This window comes from Felis catus, chromosome F1, assembly GCF_018350175.1.
Source record: "Felis catus isolate Fca126 chromosome F1, F.catus_Fca126_mat1.0, whole genome shotgun sequence".
NCBI lineage: Eukaryota > Metazoa > Chordata > Mammalia > Carnivora > Felidae > Felis > Felis catus.
Genome location: NC_058384.1, coordinates 28,880,669 through 28,898,856, shown reverse-complemented (window position 1 = coordinate 28,898,856; position 18,188 = coordinate 28,880,669). Strand labels below are relative to the sequence as shown.

Below are 18,188 nucleotides of genomic sequence, written 5' to 3'. Positions count from 1 at the left end.
CAGCAGTCGGACGCTTTATGAACTGAGCCACCCAGGCACCCCTTTGCTGATCATTTTAATCCCAACTTTTTATGACACAAAATCTCAAAACACAAAGATGAACTTGAACCAGATCTCAGGACTCACTTTTCTAAAATTCCAAATATTTGCTTCTTGCCTCGGATCCTTGTGTAGTGACCATTTTTATTTGTTGTCAGTGTGCTGCGTTGGAACAAAAACTGAGGAGATTGTCTGAAGATTTGAGCTGTCAGCGACAAAATGCAGACAGTGCCCGGTGTTCTCTGGAACAGAAAATCAAGGAGAAAGAAAAGGAGTTTCAAGAGGTAAGTAAGGTAAATGGATTCACGAGGAGTTTGCCCAGAAGGCTCTTGTTGGGCATTTCACACTTTCATCATCTGAAAAGAAGAGCTGTTTGTGGTCACTTGGGGTGTTCCGTGAGAGAGGAACGGCTTTGTGAGGAAAAGGTTCCCCTGTTTTCTTTCACACTTCCGTCTTTCGGTTTTCTATGGGAGAAGGGACTCGCTAACCAGCATGTTCCTTTTCATCCGTGTCCTCTGATTTGTTTGCGATTTAATACCAAGTGGGAAAGGATCATCTCCCATCTTTCAAACACCCTCAGTTGTGAAGGGAGTTGTATCCTATTCTCCACCTGTTTCTAAAGCCCGTGGGTTGGCAAATATATGCAAAAGGTAGCTGATGTACTGGGGAAAGAAATTCCAGAAGTATTACTGCCAGGGGCAAGTGAGTTGGCCTGGCAGAGCGTATCGTATGGACTGAGGCTCTCTAACCTTTCAGTAAGAGCCTGGAAGAGTAAGAGCCTGGAAATGGTAATCTGGTATCCTGACGCGGTTATCAGAGTTCGCTGGTGGCATTTCCTTGCTGTCGTTCTCAATTGCAAGTGATGCTGTGGTGTTTGAGATCTTAAGCCCCAGTTTTGAGCACCTTAGATTTCCTAGCTGAGGCGTGACTGTGACAGCTCAGCTCTCCTCTCTTTTGCCCCCTGGGCTTGTGGAAACAGTGATGAGGAATGTAAGATTGGGGATGGGACGGAAGCCGGCTAGCTTCCACGCGGTCAGCTGGCGGACTTCTTCCCCTTTCCCCCCCACCCTGAGGCCTGCGTCCCATCACCGGGACCCACACTCGATGGGTTATGTTTATCATGAGGTGAGTGGTCAGCCTGGCTCCCTGTTGCGTGCTGCTCTTTCAGCGTGGCATGGCCTGCAGGAGGTTGGCGGCTCACCCCGGAGTCTCCTCGTTAACCGGCGTCCGTCCGACTGATGCGCGTGTCTTTGGTGTTTCAGGAGCTCGGCCGTCAACAGCGCGCCTGCCAAGCGCTGGACCAGGAGTGCACGCAGATGAAAGCCAGACTCACACAGGAGTTACAGCAGGCCAAGAACACTCACAATATCCTGCAGGCTGACCTGGATAAAGTAGGCAGCTGGCTTACCTCTCTCCTCACTTGTTCCCCCTTTTCCCTGTTGGTGCGTTTTCTGTCTCACGGCTGACATTCTGATGCTTCCAAAGAAAAGCTGCCTTCCTTATCAAAGAAGAGAGCAAACTGAATCCTTCTGGGTCTGCGCTTCCTCATTTACAGAAGGAGGGGAGTGAGTGAGGATCTCAGATCTGAAGGTCTGGGGAGGGGTGTGATATTCCTGTGGATTGAGGTCATATCACCAGGTGGGAGCCGCCCGGAGTAATTCACGTCTGCAAATAGTCAAAGCGCTGAAAACTATAATCCATTGACTTATTTGTTTATTGCGGGGGGTGGAGGGGGGGAACTTGAGAGGAGGAGCAGAGAGAGAGAGAGAGAGAGAGAGAGAGAGAGAGAGAGAGAGAATCGCAAGTAGGCTCCTCACTGTCAGTACGGAGCCCAGTGCGGGGCTTGATCTCATGAACTGGGAGATCCTGACCTGACCTGAGCTGAGATCAAGAGTCGGATGTTTAACCAACTGTGCACCCCCCCCCCCCGCCGCCCCAGGTACCCCAGCAGTGAGTGTTTTAAAGTGTAAGTCAGGTTATGGGACTCCCCTACTCACAGCTATAGCTACTTCCCGCCTCTCTTATAGTAGGAGCTCATCCTTCCAAAGGTCTGCAGGACCCTGGTGGCCCTTCCAGCACCTCGCTTATTGGCCTCCTTGCTATTGGTAGAACACACTCAGCATCTTCAGGGAGGTGCTGTGTCCAGATGGATCTGTAGGGCACCTTCACTTGCTTGAGCTTTCTGCTCTCATGTCACTTTATCCATGACATCTACCCTGGTCACTACATAGATCCCTATCCTCAAATACTTTCTGTTTCCTTTACCTTGCTTAAGTTTTCTCCATAGGGCATATCATCTGTTGTACAATACAGCTATTTCATTTGTTTTTTTTTTAATGATTGTTTATTTGAGAGAGAGAGAGAGAATGAGAGACAGAGTGCAAGTGGGGGAGGGGCAGAGAGAGAAGGAGACACAGAATCCGAAGCAGGCTCCAGGCTCTGAGCTGTTGGCACAGAGCCCGGCATGGGGCTCAAACTCACAAACCGCGAGATCATGACCTGAGCCGGAGTTGGACGTTTAACTGACTGAGCCACCCAAGAACCCCTCTTTGTTTCTTTTTATGCTGTGTTCCTTCTGTCACTCAAATCTTTCCATGAGGACAGGCTTTCGCCTGTTTAGTTCTCTGCTCTACCTGTAAACACAAGCACCGAATCCCATAGCTTGAAAACAGCACAACAGATGGGTTATAGTCCTTCGCTCTTTTCTTGACTTGACCCATATAGCATGACAGGGTGACACATTGTGGAGTTTACTGTGAATATGTCAGAGATTCATCTCTTTACTTTCTTAGTGCTTGCTTCTTTGTTTATTTTTAAAATTAAGGCTTTATCATTCAAGTAGAGTCTCATTTTATGGGAAATACAGGTTAACTCTCAAGTTCAGGATATAACCAAGTGGGACGAGTTGCCCTCTCTTCGTAGAGGAGCCAGAGATGGGGAAGCAGCTGGAATGGGGAGAGGTAACCATCACTGTCATGCGTTATGTACTAATTAGGGGTTCTCTGATGTGCTCATGATCCTCTCTCTATCCAGCTATCCAAGGTTGGTAGAAAATAAAAATCCTCCTTTCCCAGAATAACTATTAAAGGGTTTCCTTCAAGACCCTTTAAAAAAAAAGTCCTTTTGGGGCACCTGGGTGGCTCAGTCAGTTAAGTGTCCGACTCTTGATCTCAGCTCAGGTCTTGATTCTCAGAGTCATGAGTTCAAGCCCCACATTGGGCTCCATGCTAGGCTTTTTATTTTTTATTATTTTTTTCTTTTTTGAGGTTTTTTGTTTTGTTTTTTGAAGAGGTCTATGAGTCTATAAGAAAGAACCAGTTTTATTTTTGTTTCAAATGCAACATTCTGTTGGTAGTGTCTGAGCCTTGCTTTTATTGGATGTTTTCTAGTTTAATTATTCTACAGGTGGATGTTTAGGTTGTCAACGTTATCTTGTTCGTTGTAGCCCTGGGGATGGCATTACTGGGTAACGTGCATGTTTCTGTAGGACACCTTTCCACGTGTGAAATTGGTGGTCTCAAGGACAGATGTATTCTCCCTTGTAATCGATTCTGACAAATTGCTCTCCAAAAAATTGTAATTTACCTTCTCACCCAGCATGAGAGGTCCTATTTTTTCTCACCCTTGGAGATAATCCTGTTTTTAAAAATTTTGTCAACTAAGAAGTGAAAAAGTCGTCTTAATCGTTGTTTCAATTCATTCCTCCTTGATTACCACTGAGGATGTTTCTTTCAGAAGTTGATATGTTTGTATTTTTTTGCATAAAATTGTCTACTTCTATTATTTACTCCTTTAAAAAATTGGTTTACCTTTTTCTAAATGGAACCAAAGATGTGCTCTATTTGTTGTATTATGGAAATGCATTTTTTTTAATGTTTATTTATTTTTTATTTTTGAGAGAGAAAGTGTGGGGGAGGAGCAGAGAGAGAGGGAGACAGTATCTGAAGCAGGCTCTGTGCTGACAGCAGAGAGCCTGACAGGGGGCTCAAACTCATGAACTGTGATACCATGACCTGAGTTAAAGTTGGATGCTCAACCGACTAAGCCACCGAGGCACCCCTGGATATAGAATCTTAAATCTGTTATATAGGAAATACTTACTCCCAGTCTATTTCATAGCAAATACATTCTCCCAGTCTGTTTCTTTTCCTTTCTTTTTTTTTTTTTTTTAAGTTTTTATTTATTTTGAGAGATAAAGAGAGAGAGAGAGAACAAACAAGCTGGGGAGGGGCACAGAGAGAGGGAGAAAAAGAATCCTAAGCAGACTCTGCACTAACAGCTCAGAGCCCGATGTGGGGCTCAAACTCACAAACGGTTAGATTATGACCTGAGCCGAAATCAAGAGTCTGATGCTTAACTGACTGAGCCACCCAGGCACCCACTTCCGGTCTGTTTCTTATCTCAACTTTTCTTTTTTTGGTTGTTTATTACTATTTCATTGTTTCTTTTTTTTTTTTTTTTTTTTTTTGGAGTTAAATTTTTTTTTTTCTCTTTTGCTTTCTCTCCAAACCCAGCCCTTTTTGATCTCCTCTATGCTGTCACCCACAGTGCTCTGATGGTATTTTAAGTTAAACTTCTAATGCTGTATTTAGCTGTGACATATATTGTTTCTCACCCAAAATCGATGGCATCAGTTCTCATGTCCCATGACCATTTTACTTAAGAAGAAATAATTTAGGGGCCCCTGGGCGGCTCGGTTGGATAAGTGTCCAGCTTTGCCCAAGGTCATGATCTCAAGTTTCGTGAGTTCAAGCCCCACATTGGGCTCGCTCCACTTCAGATGCCCTGTCCCCCTCCTTCTGCCCCTCTCCTGCTTGCACGTGCGCTCGCTCTCTCTCTCTCTCTCTCTCTCAAAAATAAATGTTAAAAAAAGAAGAAACAATATATTTAAAAAGTCAAGCACATAAAAATTAAACCTTACCTTGTCTTCTTTTTACAGGTCACATCAGTAAGGCACCAGCTAGAAAAAAATTTGGAAGAGTTCAAGCAAAAATTCTGCAGAACCGAACAGGCATTGCAGGCGAGTCAGATGCAGGAAAATGAGCTGAGGAGAAGCAGTGAAGTAAGTGAGGAGTAGATGAGTATTTATCAACTTTTCTAAGTGGAAAGAAACAAAACTGGTGATGGGATGGATCATGTAGATCCCCTTTCCAAGGGTTGGCTTTTGAGCCTCTTAAAAACTTTGTGGAAAGTCCTAGGTTTAAACAAAAGCAACGACAGATGAGGGATTTCTAGATTTAAAATTCTTGCAAAAACAAGTAATCATCAGTTGTTGCCCCAACTTCCAGAGTCACGTTGGGCATGTGCAAGACTGTCAGTGTCTTTCTTGGGAAATTCATTCTTGTTACACGAAATGGTGGATGAAGTTTCTCCAGTGGTGTGGATACGAGGAGAGCACGATGATGATGTGGGATTTTACTCGTACTGACTTTAATTTGGCTTTTCTATTTGGCGGTCTGGAGTTTATCTTAAAGGGTTCATTTGAGAACCATTTAGGGACAGTTAATAGATTGAAACAACTTGAATGGAACCATAAATCAGCACAAAGAAGCATAGCAGAACAGTAGAAGTTTCTTTTCTATCAAATAATGTCACAGGAAAGCATTTTTCCCACTTCTTTAAATCTTTTGCGATCATTTTTTAGACTAAAGATTTTTTTTAGAGTTTTTTTATTAATATTTTTTTTAATTTTTTTTCAACGTTTATTTATTTTTGGGACAGAGAGAGACAGAGCATGAACGGGCGAGGGGCAGAGAGAGAGGGAGACAGAATCGGAAACAGGCTCCAGGCTCTGAGCCATCAGCCCAGAGCCCGACGCGGGGCTCGAACTCACGGACCGCGAGATCGTGACCTGGCTGAAGTTGGACGCTTAACCGACTGCGCCACCCAGGCGCCCCTATTAATATTTTTTGATGTTTATCTTTGACAGAGAGAGAGAGAGAGAGAGAGAGAGAGAGAGAGAGAGTAGGGGAGGGGCAGAGCGAGAGGGAGACATAGAATCTGAAACAGGCTCCAGGCTCTGAGCTATCAGCAAAGAGCCTGACACAGGGCTCGAACTCGGGAACGGCGAGATCGTGACCCAAGCTGAAGTCGAACAAACGCTTGACCGACTGAGCCACCCAGGAGCCCCTTTTTCAGAAAGAATTCTGCATAAAGGATATTTATTTATGCAGATGAGGAAACTCTAAATGTATTCATCCCCACAGCTTGGAAGAGTGTATCTTGGTTGTGAAATCAGAACATCTGTCAGTAGCAGAGAGGTGATTGTTAAAGCAGGCGGCCTCAGAGGGGTAATGCTGTTGGGGACAGGAGGCCCCGGCTCCAGCAGCCCAAGTGGAAGAAAACTTGATGTCAGATGATGCTTTCATCAGAGAACGATTTCAAATGGAAGTGTTTGTTTCAGCAAAACAAATGTTTGCCTTTTGGCCAGTGGGGACCAACCAACAGATGCTCTGCTAACATTTCCACAGGCAGACTGGCACCGAACCCTTCCCTCTGTGAGCTTTCCTTCCAGCCAGAAACTCTCCCGCGACTCCACTGGCTGCCTGGTGGAAACATTTTGTAAAAGCAATCGTCTGGTTAAGAGGGTCCAAACACTGTTCTCTTGGCCAAGGCGCGGTGGTGGGCTGGACATTGTCTTGCAGGTGTTTCAGAAGACACGTGGAGACCCCCACAGCTGTAGAGCTGTCCGCCGTGCACTCTGGCCTGTGCGGTTAAATGCATTTCACGTTGCACCTAGATTTCCTCGATTTTGGTTGTCCGGTGCAAGTGCCTAGCACAGGGCTAGGGGATGCATGTAGTATTTGCCCTAATTTACGTTTGTGGGTATGTGTCTTCTTTTGAGGATGATATCAAGAATGCAAAGGGTTTAGCTATCTCTTGCACTTTGCTTTGGGATTGGCATTAGAAAAGTGACTTACCCAGTAAGAGCGGCACTATAACTTAGTAGCAGAACGATAGCTTTAGAGTCAGGAAGATCTGGGACTGCATCGTTTTCTGCCACTTCCCTGCTCTGTGACCTTAGGACAGCGACCTAGCCTTTCTGAGTCTGACTTTGCTCATCTGCATGTAGGGAGGACTAAATAATACCCTTTCCTTTTGCAAGCTGTATTAATGATTGAATTTTGGATGGAAAGTGCTTAGATGGTCAACGGCTGTGACCGTCTGATGTGCCCACTGTTTGCTCTCACCTGTAGGTACAGAAAGTGATGAGCAAGGGACAGTGCATTTGAGATTTCTCACATTAAACATATTGCCCGTCCTGTTCCTCTAGCACTCTGGTAGCTTTTTCGGTATCGAACTCTAAGTAAGTGCAAACACACCTCGCATGCTTAGAGGTTTTGGGTGCTGAGATAATGTGACAGTTGTACTGAAATTTTCCTTGTCTGCATTTAGTAAACAGACATGCTGCTCACAATGAGAAGATATCAGTAGAGAAATGTGATTATATGGCCCGATCAATGGCCAAATTCAGATCTAGTGTCAATGTGAAAGGAGGCTTTGGGTAAGCTGCTCATCCCACACCCCAAGGCCAGCCTGCTAGCATTGGGGCGAGGCAATAAAATAGCATCATTCGGTAACCAGGATGAGGGATCACTTGCCTAGGGACCTTCCTGAGCACTGGGATCTGTATGACATCGGTTCTCGAAGGAGCTTGGTCTGGCAGACAAGAATGGTGAGGTAGGAAGGGCAAAGAACATCCTCTGCATCCATCCCCGGTTCATGGTATAGACTTCACCGCAGCAGGGGACATGTTAAGCTCCATTCATGGATGGGATCATGAAATGCCACACAGTAACTGAAATTTGTTTTGTCTGGCCCTGGGAAACGATGCTTCCCTTGCTGCTCCTAAAACTGAAGTTGATCTGGGTGGAATTGCTTGCTAAGCTCTAATGCTGGCTTGTGGTTATAGGGATTTGTGTTGTGTTTTTCTAGACTAGTGCCCAATTTTGCAAATCATTTGAGGACATAAGAGATGCCTAGGAGAATACATCCTTGTATGCCGAACTCATTGTTGATAATGAGCTACCCAATCAAGTCTTAAGTGGCTGTGGCCTCACAGAAAACTAATTGCTGATGGATGGCAGCCTACAGAGCCATTTTCAGATGTTCATTTTCCAAATTTGGGCCTTTTGAAATTCTTGGGTTGGTCATAGCCATAGTATTATAAGCCTGCTGGGTCCCAGGATTGGCTGAACATTTTGTTAGAAACAAATATTTACGGAGCTAATGCCAGAAGAGAGAAAGACATGTTAATCTTTCCATTGAGCTTACTATTCATTTAAATGCCCCCAGTTATGGACAGAGATAGATAGAGACCAACAGATACATGAACATCCAGTTGCCCCCTTCCTTCTCTTTTCTCCTTCTATTTACCTTGCTTCCTTCTATTGGGGATGCCCCCAGCTTTGCACACAGCGTCTTCTCAGCTTTCTTGCCCCACCTCTAGGTGCGGATGCCAGTCAACTTGATTACTTTTTTAGGGTAAGCAAATATTTCATAAGTCGCCCAATAAAAATGCGAAGTCAACCCAGGTGGCGAAACTCTAGTTACTCTTTTTTTTTTTTTTTTAATTTTTTAAAGTTTGTTTATTTTTGAGAGAGAGACAGAGAGGGGGAGGGGCAGGGAGAGAGAGGGAGAGAGAGAGAATGTCAAGCAGGCTCCATGCTGTCAACGCAGTGCCCGATGTGGGGCTCGAACTCACAAACCATGAGAACCTGACCTGAGCCAAAACCGAGTCAGACGCCTAACCGACTGAGCCACTCAGGCGCCCCAAAACTCTAGTTACTCTTTTACGTTGAACTGATTTGGCTAATCTTAGCATGGATCTTGCAGATCTAGCTATTGTCGAATTTGGGGAAGAAATGCTAATAATAATGCTCCATTACCCTTGTTAAAGTGCTTTAAGGTAGTTTTCCTGTCACATCTGTGATCTCATTTGAGTGGTGATTATTCTGAGCCCGGAGAGCAAACAAGCGATGATAATTTCTGTAGTTTAACGATGCTCGTTCAAGTCCTCGACACCCGTGCACCTTCATGGTCACTCTTGACAGAATTTAACGCTGACTGGTGCAAGTGTTAGCCTCTCTGTCTTGAGATCAGTCGGAGCCTCCCGTCAGCCCTGATTGATCTCTTAATTTGATAGAGCGTCCATTTAACTCACGGAAGGGAGGCAGGATTGGGGCAAGGGAGCCAGAGGAGCGTAACTACAACAGGTTCTGTCTTGTTCTGAAGATGAAATGAACATATATGCACGAACACAGCAGCTGCCAGCAAGTTTTCAAGTACTCTCCACTAGCCAGATTCTCCCTCTTCTTGCATTTGGCTTTGCTGCCTAGGTACCCATCTGCTGGTAGTAACCAGGCTGATAATTGAAGGCAACTTTCCAACACAGCCTTGCCAAGACCATCTGTTTTCTAACAGTGCTGTTGGGTTTTGGAAGATGGGTCTTAATTGTTTCTTTAAGATTCAAAAATTCCCCTTTCTTCTCAGAGGGGTATTTTTGAAGTGCAATTTAAAAAAAAAAAAAAAAGGTAGCCTTATGAAATGTTTTTCCCCCTAAGGATGTGAGGCACTTGATTCCGTCGGTTTTTAACAATCTATGCCGATTCCCTGCGGTCCAGAGGGTGGCATATAATATAGGTGGAGATACTTACCAGCGATGCAGTCACTGACAGTTGAAAACAGATTGAAGAATATGAACAGAGGATTTATTATGTTGACGCACAAGTCTTACGTGGTTGATAAGCAGTAGCGGTTTTATTTGGCATATAAATAAATGATGCTTGTTTTTAAGATTCAAAAATAGGGGGCACCTGGGTGGCTCAGACAGTTAAGCATCCGACTTCGGTTCAGGTCATGATCTCACAGTCTGTGAGTTCGAGCCCCGTGTCGGGCTCTGCGCTGACTGCTCAGAGCCTGGAGCCTGTTTCAGATTCTGTGTCTCCCTCTCTCTCTGACCCTCCCCCATTCATGCTCTGTCTCTCTCTGTCTCAAAAATAAATAAACGTTAAAAAAATATATATTTAAAAAAAAGATTCAAAAATAGGCCCAACTCCACGGAATGGACACGCATATGAGTCTCTGTTACTTTTTTGTATGGCTCCTTCACCTAATCAGGTACCCAGAGAACCAGATTCCCCCATCTAGAATTCATTCTTCCTTCCGTGTACCTGCCCTCTGGTTTCCCATAGCATACTTCACCTCTTTGTAGTACTTAGCGGATCCTGGTGTGAACTAAGTGATTGGTATCAAATCCTCCCCCGCTGCCAGGGGAAGACCTACCCTGAGGGCCAAAGACTCTTCTCTTATTTATATTTGTGTCTTTGACAACACCCTTTCCAGCATCTTGCACACTGCTGATTTTCTCGGTAAACACTAAGACATCCTCATTACGGTGAGCCTTAAGATGGTTTTCCAATGAAAAGTAAGAAATTTGTCATGTGAAGTTTTCGGTTCGTTAGCATATCAGATCTTTGCAAAGAGGTATTGGATCATTCAGGTGTGATAGGAACTTGGAGCTTGTGTCTTCGAGGATCTTCTAAGTAGGATTCTCCTTTTGAGGTCACTCTTGAGCCAGCATGGGGACATCCAGAAAGTTCAAAGAGGTCTATTTCTTTGAAGGAAAAAGATTATTGTCAGTTTTGGGTTTTGTGCTTTTGAGTTCTATTCATAAAATCATCTGATTGAAGTAAGAATGTCTAACTTCATTAGGTGCACAAAGGGAAAGTGAGATTCCTCCCCAGCGAGGTACACAAGTGGTCCCATTTGGGACCCATATATGGCAGAAGTCATAACTAGCTTGAGTCGTTTTGATTACAACCAATTAAATGTGTGCTTTAGGAAGCGAAGAAGGAAAACAGCCTCCTTAAGAGTCAGTCTGAGCAAAGGGCCAGAGAAGCCTGCCACCTGGAGGAAGAACTGAGGAAGGCCAAACAGAGTTTGAGTCAGAGCCAGAACTTCGCAGAAGAAATGAGGGGTAAGTACACTTAGCGTTTGGAGTTCTATTTCCATTAAAAAAAGTTTGTGTATTTATTTTGAGAGAGAGAGCGAGCACATGGGTGAGCCGGGGGAGGGGCAGAGAGAGGAGAGAGAGAATCCCAAGCAGGCTCCGCACTGTCGGCACAGAGCCTGATGCGGCACTTGATTTCGCAAACCAGGAGGTCATGACCTGAGCCGAAATCAAGAGCCAGATGCTTCATTGATTAAGCCACCCAGGCACCCCTGGAGTTATTTTTCTAAGCTGATGTCCTATGAGGGAGGATGGATGGCTTTAGAAACGTTTTTCAGTTTTCCCGTATATCCTCCCAGAAAGATGTCTGTGGTTGATGTGGAGAAAGTTTTCTCTCTCCTACCTTTTGGTTTCAGAGTGATAGTTGGACATTGTTTTACTGGAGCACATTGAGTCCCAAACTGCCTGGTTTCTCAGCACTTTGAAACCAGAAAGGTAAATATTCTCCACACAAAAGTAAATTGTCAGTGTTGTCTCTCACCCCAGAGTGCTATTCTTTGTGTCTCAAGTGTGTTTATTCGTTTTATTCAGACAGCTCATCTTCTCGCTCGATATCATTTCCCAGATGATGGAAAAATTCACTACGTGTTTTCCCAGCTCTTAATGACCATTGTTTTTTGATGACTTACTTGACTGAGTGATTTTATTTCCTCACTTTCTGTATAGACACAGGATTATGCTGCACACACCACATGAATCCACCATTTCACATTTATTTGTACATACGTATGTCTTTTTACTTACATTAATTTTCTCAGCCGGGTATTTGCACCTCTAGGATTTCTTTCAGCCTCCCCTGTGAAATATGTGTCACGCTCCTCTGTGACTATTTTCCCATTTATTTATTTATTTATTTATTTATTTATTTATTTATTTAAAATGTTTATTTAGGGGCACCTGGGTGGCTCAGCCAGTTGAGCGTCTGACTTTTGCTCAGGTTGTGATCTCGCGGTTTGTTGAGTACGAGCCCCGTGTCAAGCTCAGTGTTGACAGCTCAGAGCCTGGAGCCGGTTTCGGATTCTGTATCTCCCTCTCTGTCTGCCCCTCCTCTGCTCTCTCTCGCTCTCTCTCTCTGTCTCTCTCTCTCAAAAATAAATAAACATTAAAAAAAATTAGAAAAAAATGTTTACGTATTTTGAGAGAGGGAGGGAGGGAGGGAGGAAGAGAACCCCAAGAAGGTGCTGCATTGTCAGTGCAGAACCCAACACAGGGCTCCTCGTCACGAACCGTGAGATCATGACCTGAGATGACATCAAGAGTTGAATGCCCAACCGACTGAGCCACCCAGGCACCTTGACTGTTTTCTCTTTTAAATTCTGATCTCCCTCAGACAGCTTTCAGTTATTCCACAGCAGTGGGTAAAAATGTCAATCTTCATCTTTCTTGAAAGAAAACTGTAAGAAAAGGAAGGGCGAGGGCATTTTTCAGTGTTGGTCACCAGTATCCTTGTTTGAGGTCCTCACAAGTGAAGTGGAGTGAGAGCTTTTGTGGTGCTGTCTTCATGAGCCATCAACTCTCAGCAGGTAGGCTGAGATTAAACACGTTAAAACTAGGAATTTTTTTCCCTTTAGTGTAACAACTGAGTTTATAATACATGCTAGCTTTATCATCTACCATTGAGATTCTCACATTTATTCGCCCTCAGTGTACTTGAACGTGAAGCCTTCCCATCACTTGGCATGAAGGCTTTGCAATGAGTGCTTTGAATGAAACCACTGCCATTGTTTCCAACTAGGAGGGGCCTGTGGGTAGATGTGAGTTACTAGGCAGAAAAGAAGGTGGCAGTGGAGCCTGGAAAATCTTCCATTTGATTCTCCCACTCATAGACACTTAACTGTGAGGGGCTGGGATGTGAGTAACATTGTTTCTCAATAGTACTCACGCAGAGACCTTGAGAAGTACTGGCGTATAGCATCATTTATTCTTTTGTACTAAGCCTATGGATTTTGGCTAAAATGGTGGAATAGTTATTCACTTTTCTGGAAAATGAGAATTATTCTGTAGTGAAGTAGGCTATTTACATTTCAGTGCTGCTCTTCTCAGAGCTTTCTTTCTTTCAATAAGCATTTCAGAAGGGAAAAAACACACATATACATAAACACATACAAAGGAAAAAAAGTTTCAAGTACTTAAGAAAATAACCCCTGGGAATGCAAGCTGGTACAGCCACTCTGGAAAACAGTATTGGAGGTTCCTCAAAAAACTAAAAATAGAACTACCCTACCACCCAGCAATTGCACTACTAGGCATTTATCCAAGGGATACAGGTGTGCTATTTCGAAGGGACACATGCACCCCCATGTTTATAGCAGCACTATCAACAATAGCCAAAGTATGGAAAGAACCCAGATTTCTATCGATGGATGAATGGATAAAGAAGATGTGGTGTGTATACACACACACACACACACACACACACAATGGAGTATTATTCAGCAATCAAAAAGAATGAAATCTTGCCATTTGCAACTACGTGGATGGAACTGGAGGGTGTTAATTAAGCTAAGCGAAATTAGAGAAAGACAAAAATCATATGACTTCACTCATATGAGGACTTTCAGAGACAAAACAGATGAACATAAGGGAAGAGAAACAAAAATAATATAAAAACAGGGAGAGGGACAAAAACATAAGAGACTGTTAAATATGGAGAACAAACAGAGGGTTACTGGAGGGGTTGTGGGAGGGGGGATGGGCTAAATGGGTAAGGGGCACTTAAGCATCTACTCCTGAAATCATTGTTGCACTATATGCTAACTAATTTGGATGTAAATTTAAAAAAAAAATTAAATTAAAAAAATAACCCCTTGCTGTTTTATGCAACAACACTTTATTAAGCTGCTTAGAAAGAAGATGAACAAACGTATTACATCCTTATAAGGACCATTTTCTCACTGTCTTTATACAATCTCAGATAATGATCAGGTGATCTACTTTCCAAACAATAATGCCAGTTTTTACAGGGCTTGAGAAGCTGTTAGTTTGTTTGGATTTTTTTTTTTTTAAGTTTATTTATTTATTTTTGAGAGAGAAAGAGAATCCCAGTCAGGCTCCATGCTGTTAGCGCAGATTCCAATGCAGAGATCTGGCTCATGAACGGTGAGGTCATGACCTGAGCCAAAATCAAGAGTTGGACACTTAACCAACTGAGCACCCAGGCACCCCATGTTTGGATTTTTTTTTTAATAGTTTGGAATTCTTGTAGAATATTTATTAAAAACATGACAACTTAAACTTTTTTTTTTTTTTTTTTTTTTTTTAATAGCTAAGAATGCCTCTCAGGAAACCATGTTAAGAGATCTTCAAGAAAAAATCAATCAGCAAGAGAATTCCTTGACTTTAGAGAAACTGAAGCTTGCCTTGGCTGATCTGGAAAAGCAACGAGATTGTTCTCAAGACCTTTTGAAGAAAAGGGAGCATCACATTGAACAACTGAATGATAAGTTAAGCAAAATGGAGAAAGAGTCTGAAGCTTTACTGATTGCTTTGGAGTTAAAAAAGAAAGAATATGAAGAATTGAAAGAAGAGGAAACTCTGTTTGCTCGTTGGAAAAGTGAAAAAGAACAGCTTCTAAGTCAGCTGGAGTCAGAGAAGGGAAGCTTGCAGAGTAAACTTCATCACTTGGAAACTTGTCTCAAGACACAACAAATAAAAAGCCACGAATACAATGAGAAAGTAAGAACACTGGAGATGGAAAGCGAAAATCTGAATGTTGAGATCAGAAACCTTCACAATGTGATAGACAGCAAGACTGTGGAGGTGGAGACACATAAACAAGCTTACGTAGAACTACAACAGAAAGCTGAGCTCTCGGACCAGAAACATAAGAAGGAAGTAGAAAACATGTGCTTGAAAATATCTCAGCTTACCAGGCAAGTTGAAGATCTAGAGCACAAACTTCAGTTAGTGTCGAGTGAAGTAACAGACAGAGACCAGCGTTACCAGGACTTGCATGCTGAATATGAGAGCCTCCAGGATCTGCTAAAATCCAAAGATGCTTCTTTGGTGACCAATGAAGCTCACCAAGGAAGTCTTTTGGCCTTTGAACAGCAGTCTGCAATGAATAATTCCTTTGCAAATATTCTTGGAGAACAAAGAAGCACACCTTCAGGAAGGAGCAAATGCCAGTTAGAAGCAGACCATAGCCCCAAAAGTTCAGCCAGCTTACAAAATCGAGTCATTTCTCTTGAGTTTTCATTAGAGTCTCAAAAGCAGATGAACTCAGATCTGCAAAAGCAGTGTGAAGAGTTGGTGCAAATCAGAGGAGAAATAGAAGACAATCTCATCAAAGCAGAGCAGATGCATCAAAGTTTTGTGGCTGAAACAAGTCAACGCATTAGTAAGTTACAAGAAGACACTTCTGTTCATCAGAACGTATTCGCTGAAACTTTAGTTGCCCTGGAGAACAAGGAAAGAGAGTTCCAACTTTTGAATGAAAAATTAGAAACTGAGCAAGCAGAGATTCAAGAATTAAAAAAGAGCAACCATTTACTTCAAGAATCTCTAAAGGAGCTACAGCTTTTGTCTGAAAGCCTGAGCTCAGAGAAGAAGGAAATGAGTGCTGCCATTTCTCTGAACAGAAAAGAAATTGAAGAGCTGACCCAAGAGAATGAGACCCTCAAGGAAATTAATGCAACCTTAAGTCAAGAGAAGACTAACTTACTCCAAAAAAGTGAGAGTTTTTTAAACTGTATAGACGAAAGAGACAAGAGCATTTCAGAGTTATCCAATCAGTACCAGCAAGAAAGACTTATTTTACTACAAAGATGTGAAGAAACAGGACGTGCACTTGAGGATCTTAGTGAAAAATATAAAGCAGCTCAAGAAAAGAACTCTGAGTTAGAATGCTTGCTAAGTGAATGCACCAGAGCTTGTGAAAATAGAGAACATGAACTGGAGCACCTAAAGGAAGCATTTGCAATGGAACACCAAGCATTTGTAACAAAATTAGCATTAGCCGAAGAAAGAAACCAGAATCTAATACTAGAGTTGGGGGCAGTGCAGCAAGATCTGAGATCGGAGATTGCGGATATCCAAAACAATTCCAAGAGCGAGGCGGATGGTTTAAAGCAAGAAATCATGACCTTAAAGGAAGAACAGAGTAAGATGCAAAAGGAACTTAATGCCTTATTACAAGAGAAAGAGCACCTGCTGACGTTGACGGAGATGAAACAAGAGCATCAGATTCTAGAATCAGAACCAATTAGCGACTCTATGAAAGGAGAGAGTGACATAAATGAATGCCATGTTCAGCTTCCGATGGATCTCCAAGTTGAAGACCCCCCTCTAGACTGTTATAATGCACAGTTGGTACAGTCAGGAGCTAAGATGAGAAGGAGGGAATTCCAACTTCAGGAAAGTGAGAAGGAGAAGGAATGCCTACAGACAATTAGAGTAGAATTAGACACGGGAAACGTGCAACGAGACACTCAGTCCCAAGAACTCAGTGGCCCTGAAGACTGCGCCGTAGACACAGAAGGAAAGTACGTTTCTGGGCTTCATGAGTTTTCAAGTCAGAATGACAATGCGCATCTGCAGTGCTCTCTACAAACAGCCATGAGCAAGCTGAGTGAGCTAGAGAAAATGTGCGAAACACTGCAGGTCGAAAAGCTTGAGCTAATATCTGAGCTGAACGACTCAAGATCTGAATGTATCACAGCAGCTAGTAAAATGGCAGAAGAGGTGGAGAAACTAGTAAATGAAGTTAAAATACTAAATGATGAACACGGTCTTCTCCAAGGCGAGTTAGTGAAAGAAACGGCAGAAGGTGAACTTGGTGAACGACAAAATGAGCAGAAATGTGCGTCCTTAAATCCTTTGAATGACAGTAATTGCTATGAGCACTTGACGCTCTCAAACAAAGAACTTCAAATGCACTTTGCTGAATTACAAGAGAAACTCTCATCTTTACAAAGCGAACACAAAATTTTACACGATCAGCACTGTCAAATGAGCTCTAAGATGTCAGACCTACAGTCTTATGTGGACACATTAAAGGCTGAAAATTCGGTCTTGTCCACAAGTCTGAGAAACTTCCAAGGTGACTTGGTAAAGGAAGAGATGCCAGGACCCCAGGAAGGGCATTTTCTGTCATTGTCTTTCTCTCGTATGACTGACAGCCCTGGTCTTACAAGTTTGGGAGAATCCTCTTTTTGCAAAGATCTTTTAGACCAGACAGGGGAAACATCTCTTTTGAATAATTTGGTCGGGAATCTTTCAGCCAACCAGTGTAATGTGGAAGAAGGATCTTGCTGCAGTCTGGAGGAGGAGAATCTGACCAAGAAAGAGATTCTGTCCACCCCAGTGAAGAGTGTCGAAGAACTTGAGATCCTCTGTCAGATGTACCTGCAATCCCTCAAAAAGCTAGAGGACAAAATTGAAAGTCAGGAGATTATGAAAAATAAGGAAATTGAAGAGCTCGAGCAGTTACTAAGTTCTGAAAGGAAAGAGCTCGACTGTCTTAAGAAGCAGTATTTGTCAGAAAATGAACAGTGGCAACAGAAGCTGACAAGTGTGACCGTGGAGATGGAGTCCAAGTTGGCAGCAGAAAAGAAACAGACCGAACACCTGTCACTTGAGCTCGAAGTCGCCCGGCTTCAGCTACAAGGTCTGGACTTAAGTTCTCGGTCCTTGCTCTGCACCGACATAGAAGATGTAAGTACATGGGATTTACATGCCCTTTCTTTAGCTACATGCCCAGTAGGCACTCAGTAAATGTTTGTGGAATTGAAATCTACACTAAATTGAACTTAAAATATTTTTAGAGCTCCAGGGTATAAAAACAAAATATACCAAAGTTTGTTTTTATTTTTAAAAACATTTTTTAATGTTTACTAATTTTTGAGACAGAGACAGACAGAGCATGAGTGAGGGAGGGGCAGAGAGAGAGAGAGAGAGAGAGAGAGAGAGAGAGAGACAGAATCTGAAGCAGGCTTCAGGTTCTGAGCTGTCAGCACAGAGCCTGACGCGGGGCTCAAACTCACCGTGAGATCGTGACCTGACCAGATGCTCAACTGACTGAGCCACCCGAGAGCTTCTTGTATTTGTTCTTTAAACAAAGCACAACTTTAGGAAAATAAGTAAACCTGATTGTGGGGCAATGGCGGTGGTGGGGGGGAAGATGTAAATTTCTGTAGTG

At 43.1% G+C, this 18,188-nt stretch overlaps 1 protein-coding gene across 3 annotated transcripts in view; it reads left to right on the top strand.

The window, feature by feature from the left end:
- The window catches only part of CENPF (centromere protein F), a 61,553-nt gene that overhangs the window by 21,657 nt on the left and 21,708 nt on the right, over positions 1-18,188 (top strand). For 2 of the 3 annotated variants that reach the window (XM_006942776.5, XM_019821799.3), the window contains exons 8-12: positions 198-323; positions 1,302-1,430; positions 4,979-5,101; positions 10,882-11,017; positions 14,316-17,704. In XM_006942776.5, the coding sequence (XP_006942838.4) occupies positions 198-323; positions 1,302-1,430; positions 4,979-5,101; positions 10,882-11,017; positions 14,316-17,704 (3,903 nt within the window). The remainder of the gene's footprint in view (positions 1-197; positions 324-1,301; positions 1,431-4,978; positions 5,102-10,881; positions 11,018-14,315; positions 17,705-18,188) is intronic. The other variant, XM_045048431.1, reaches the window with a different exon arrangement.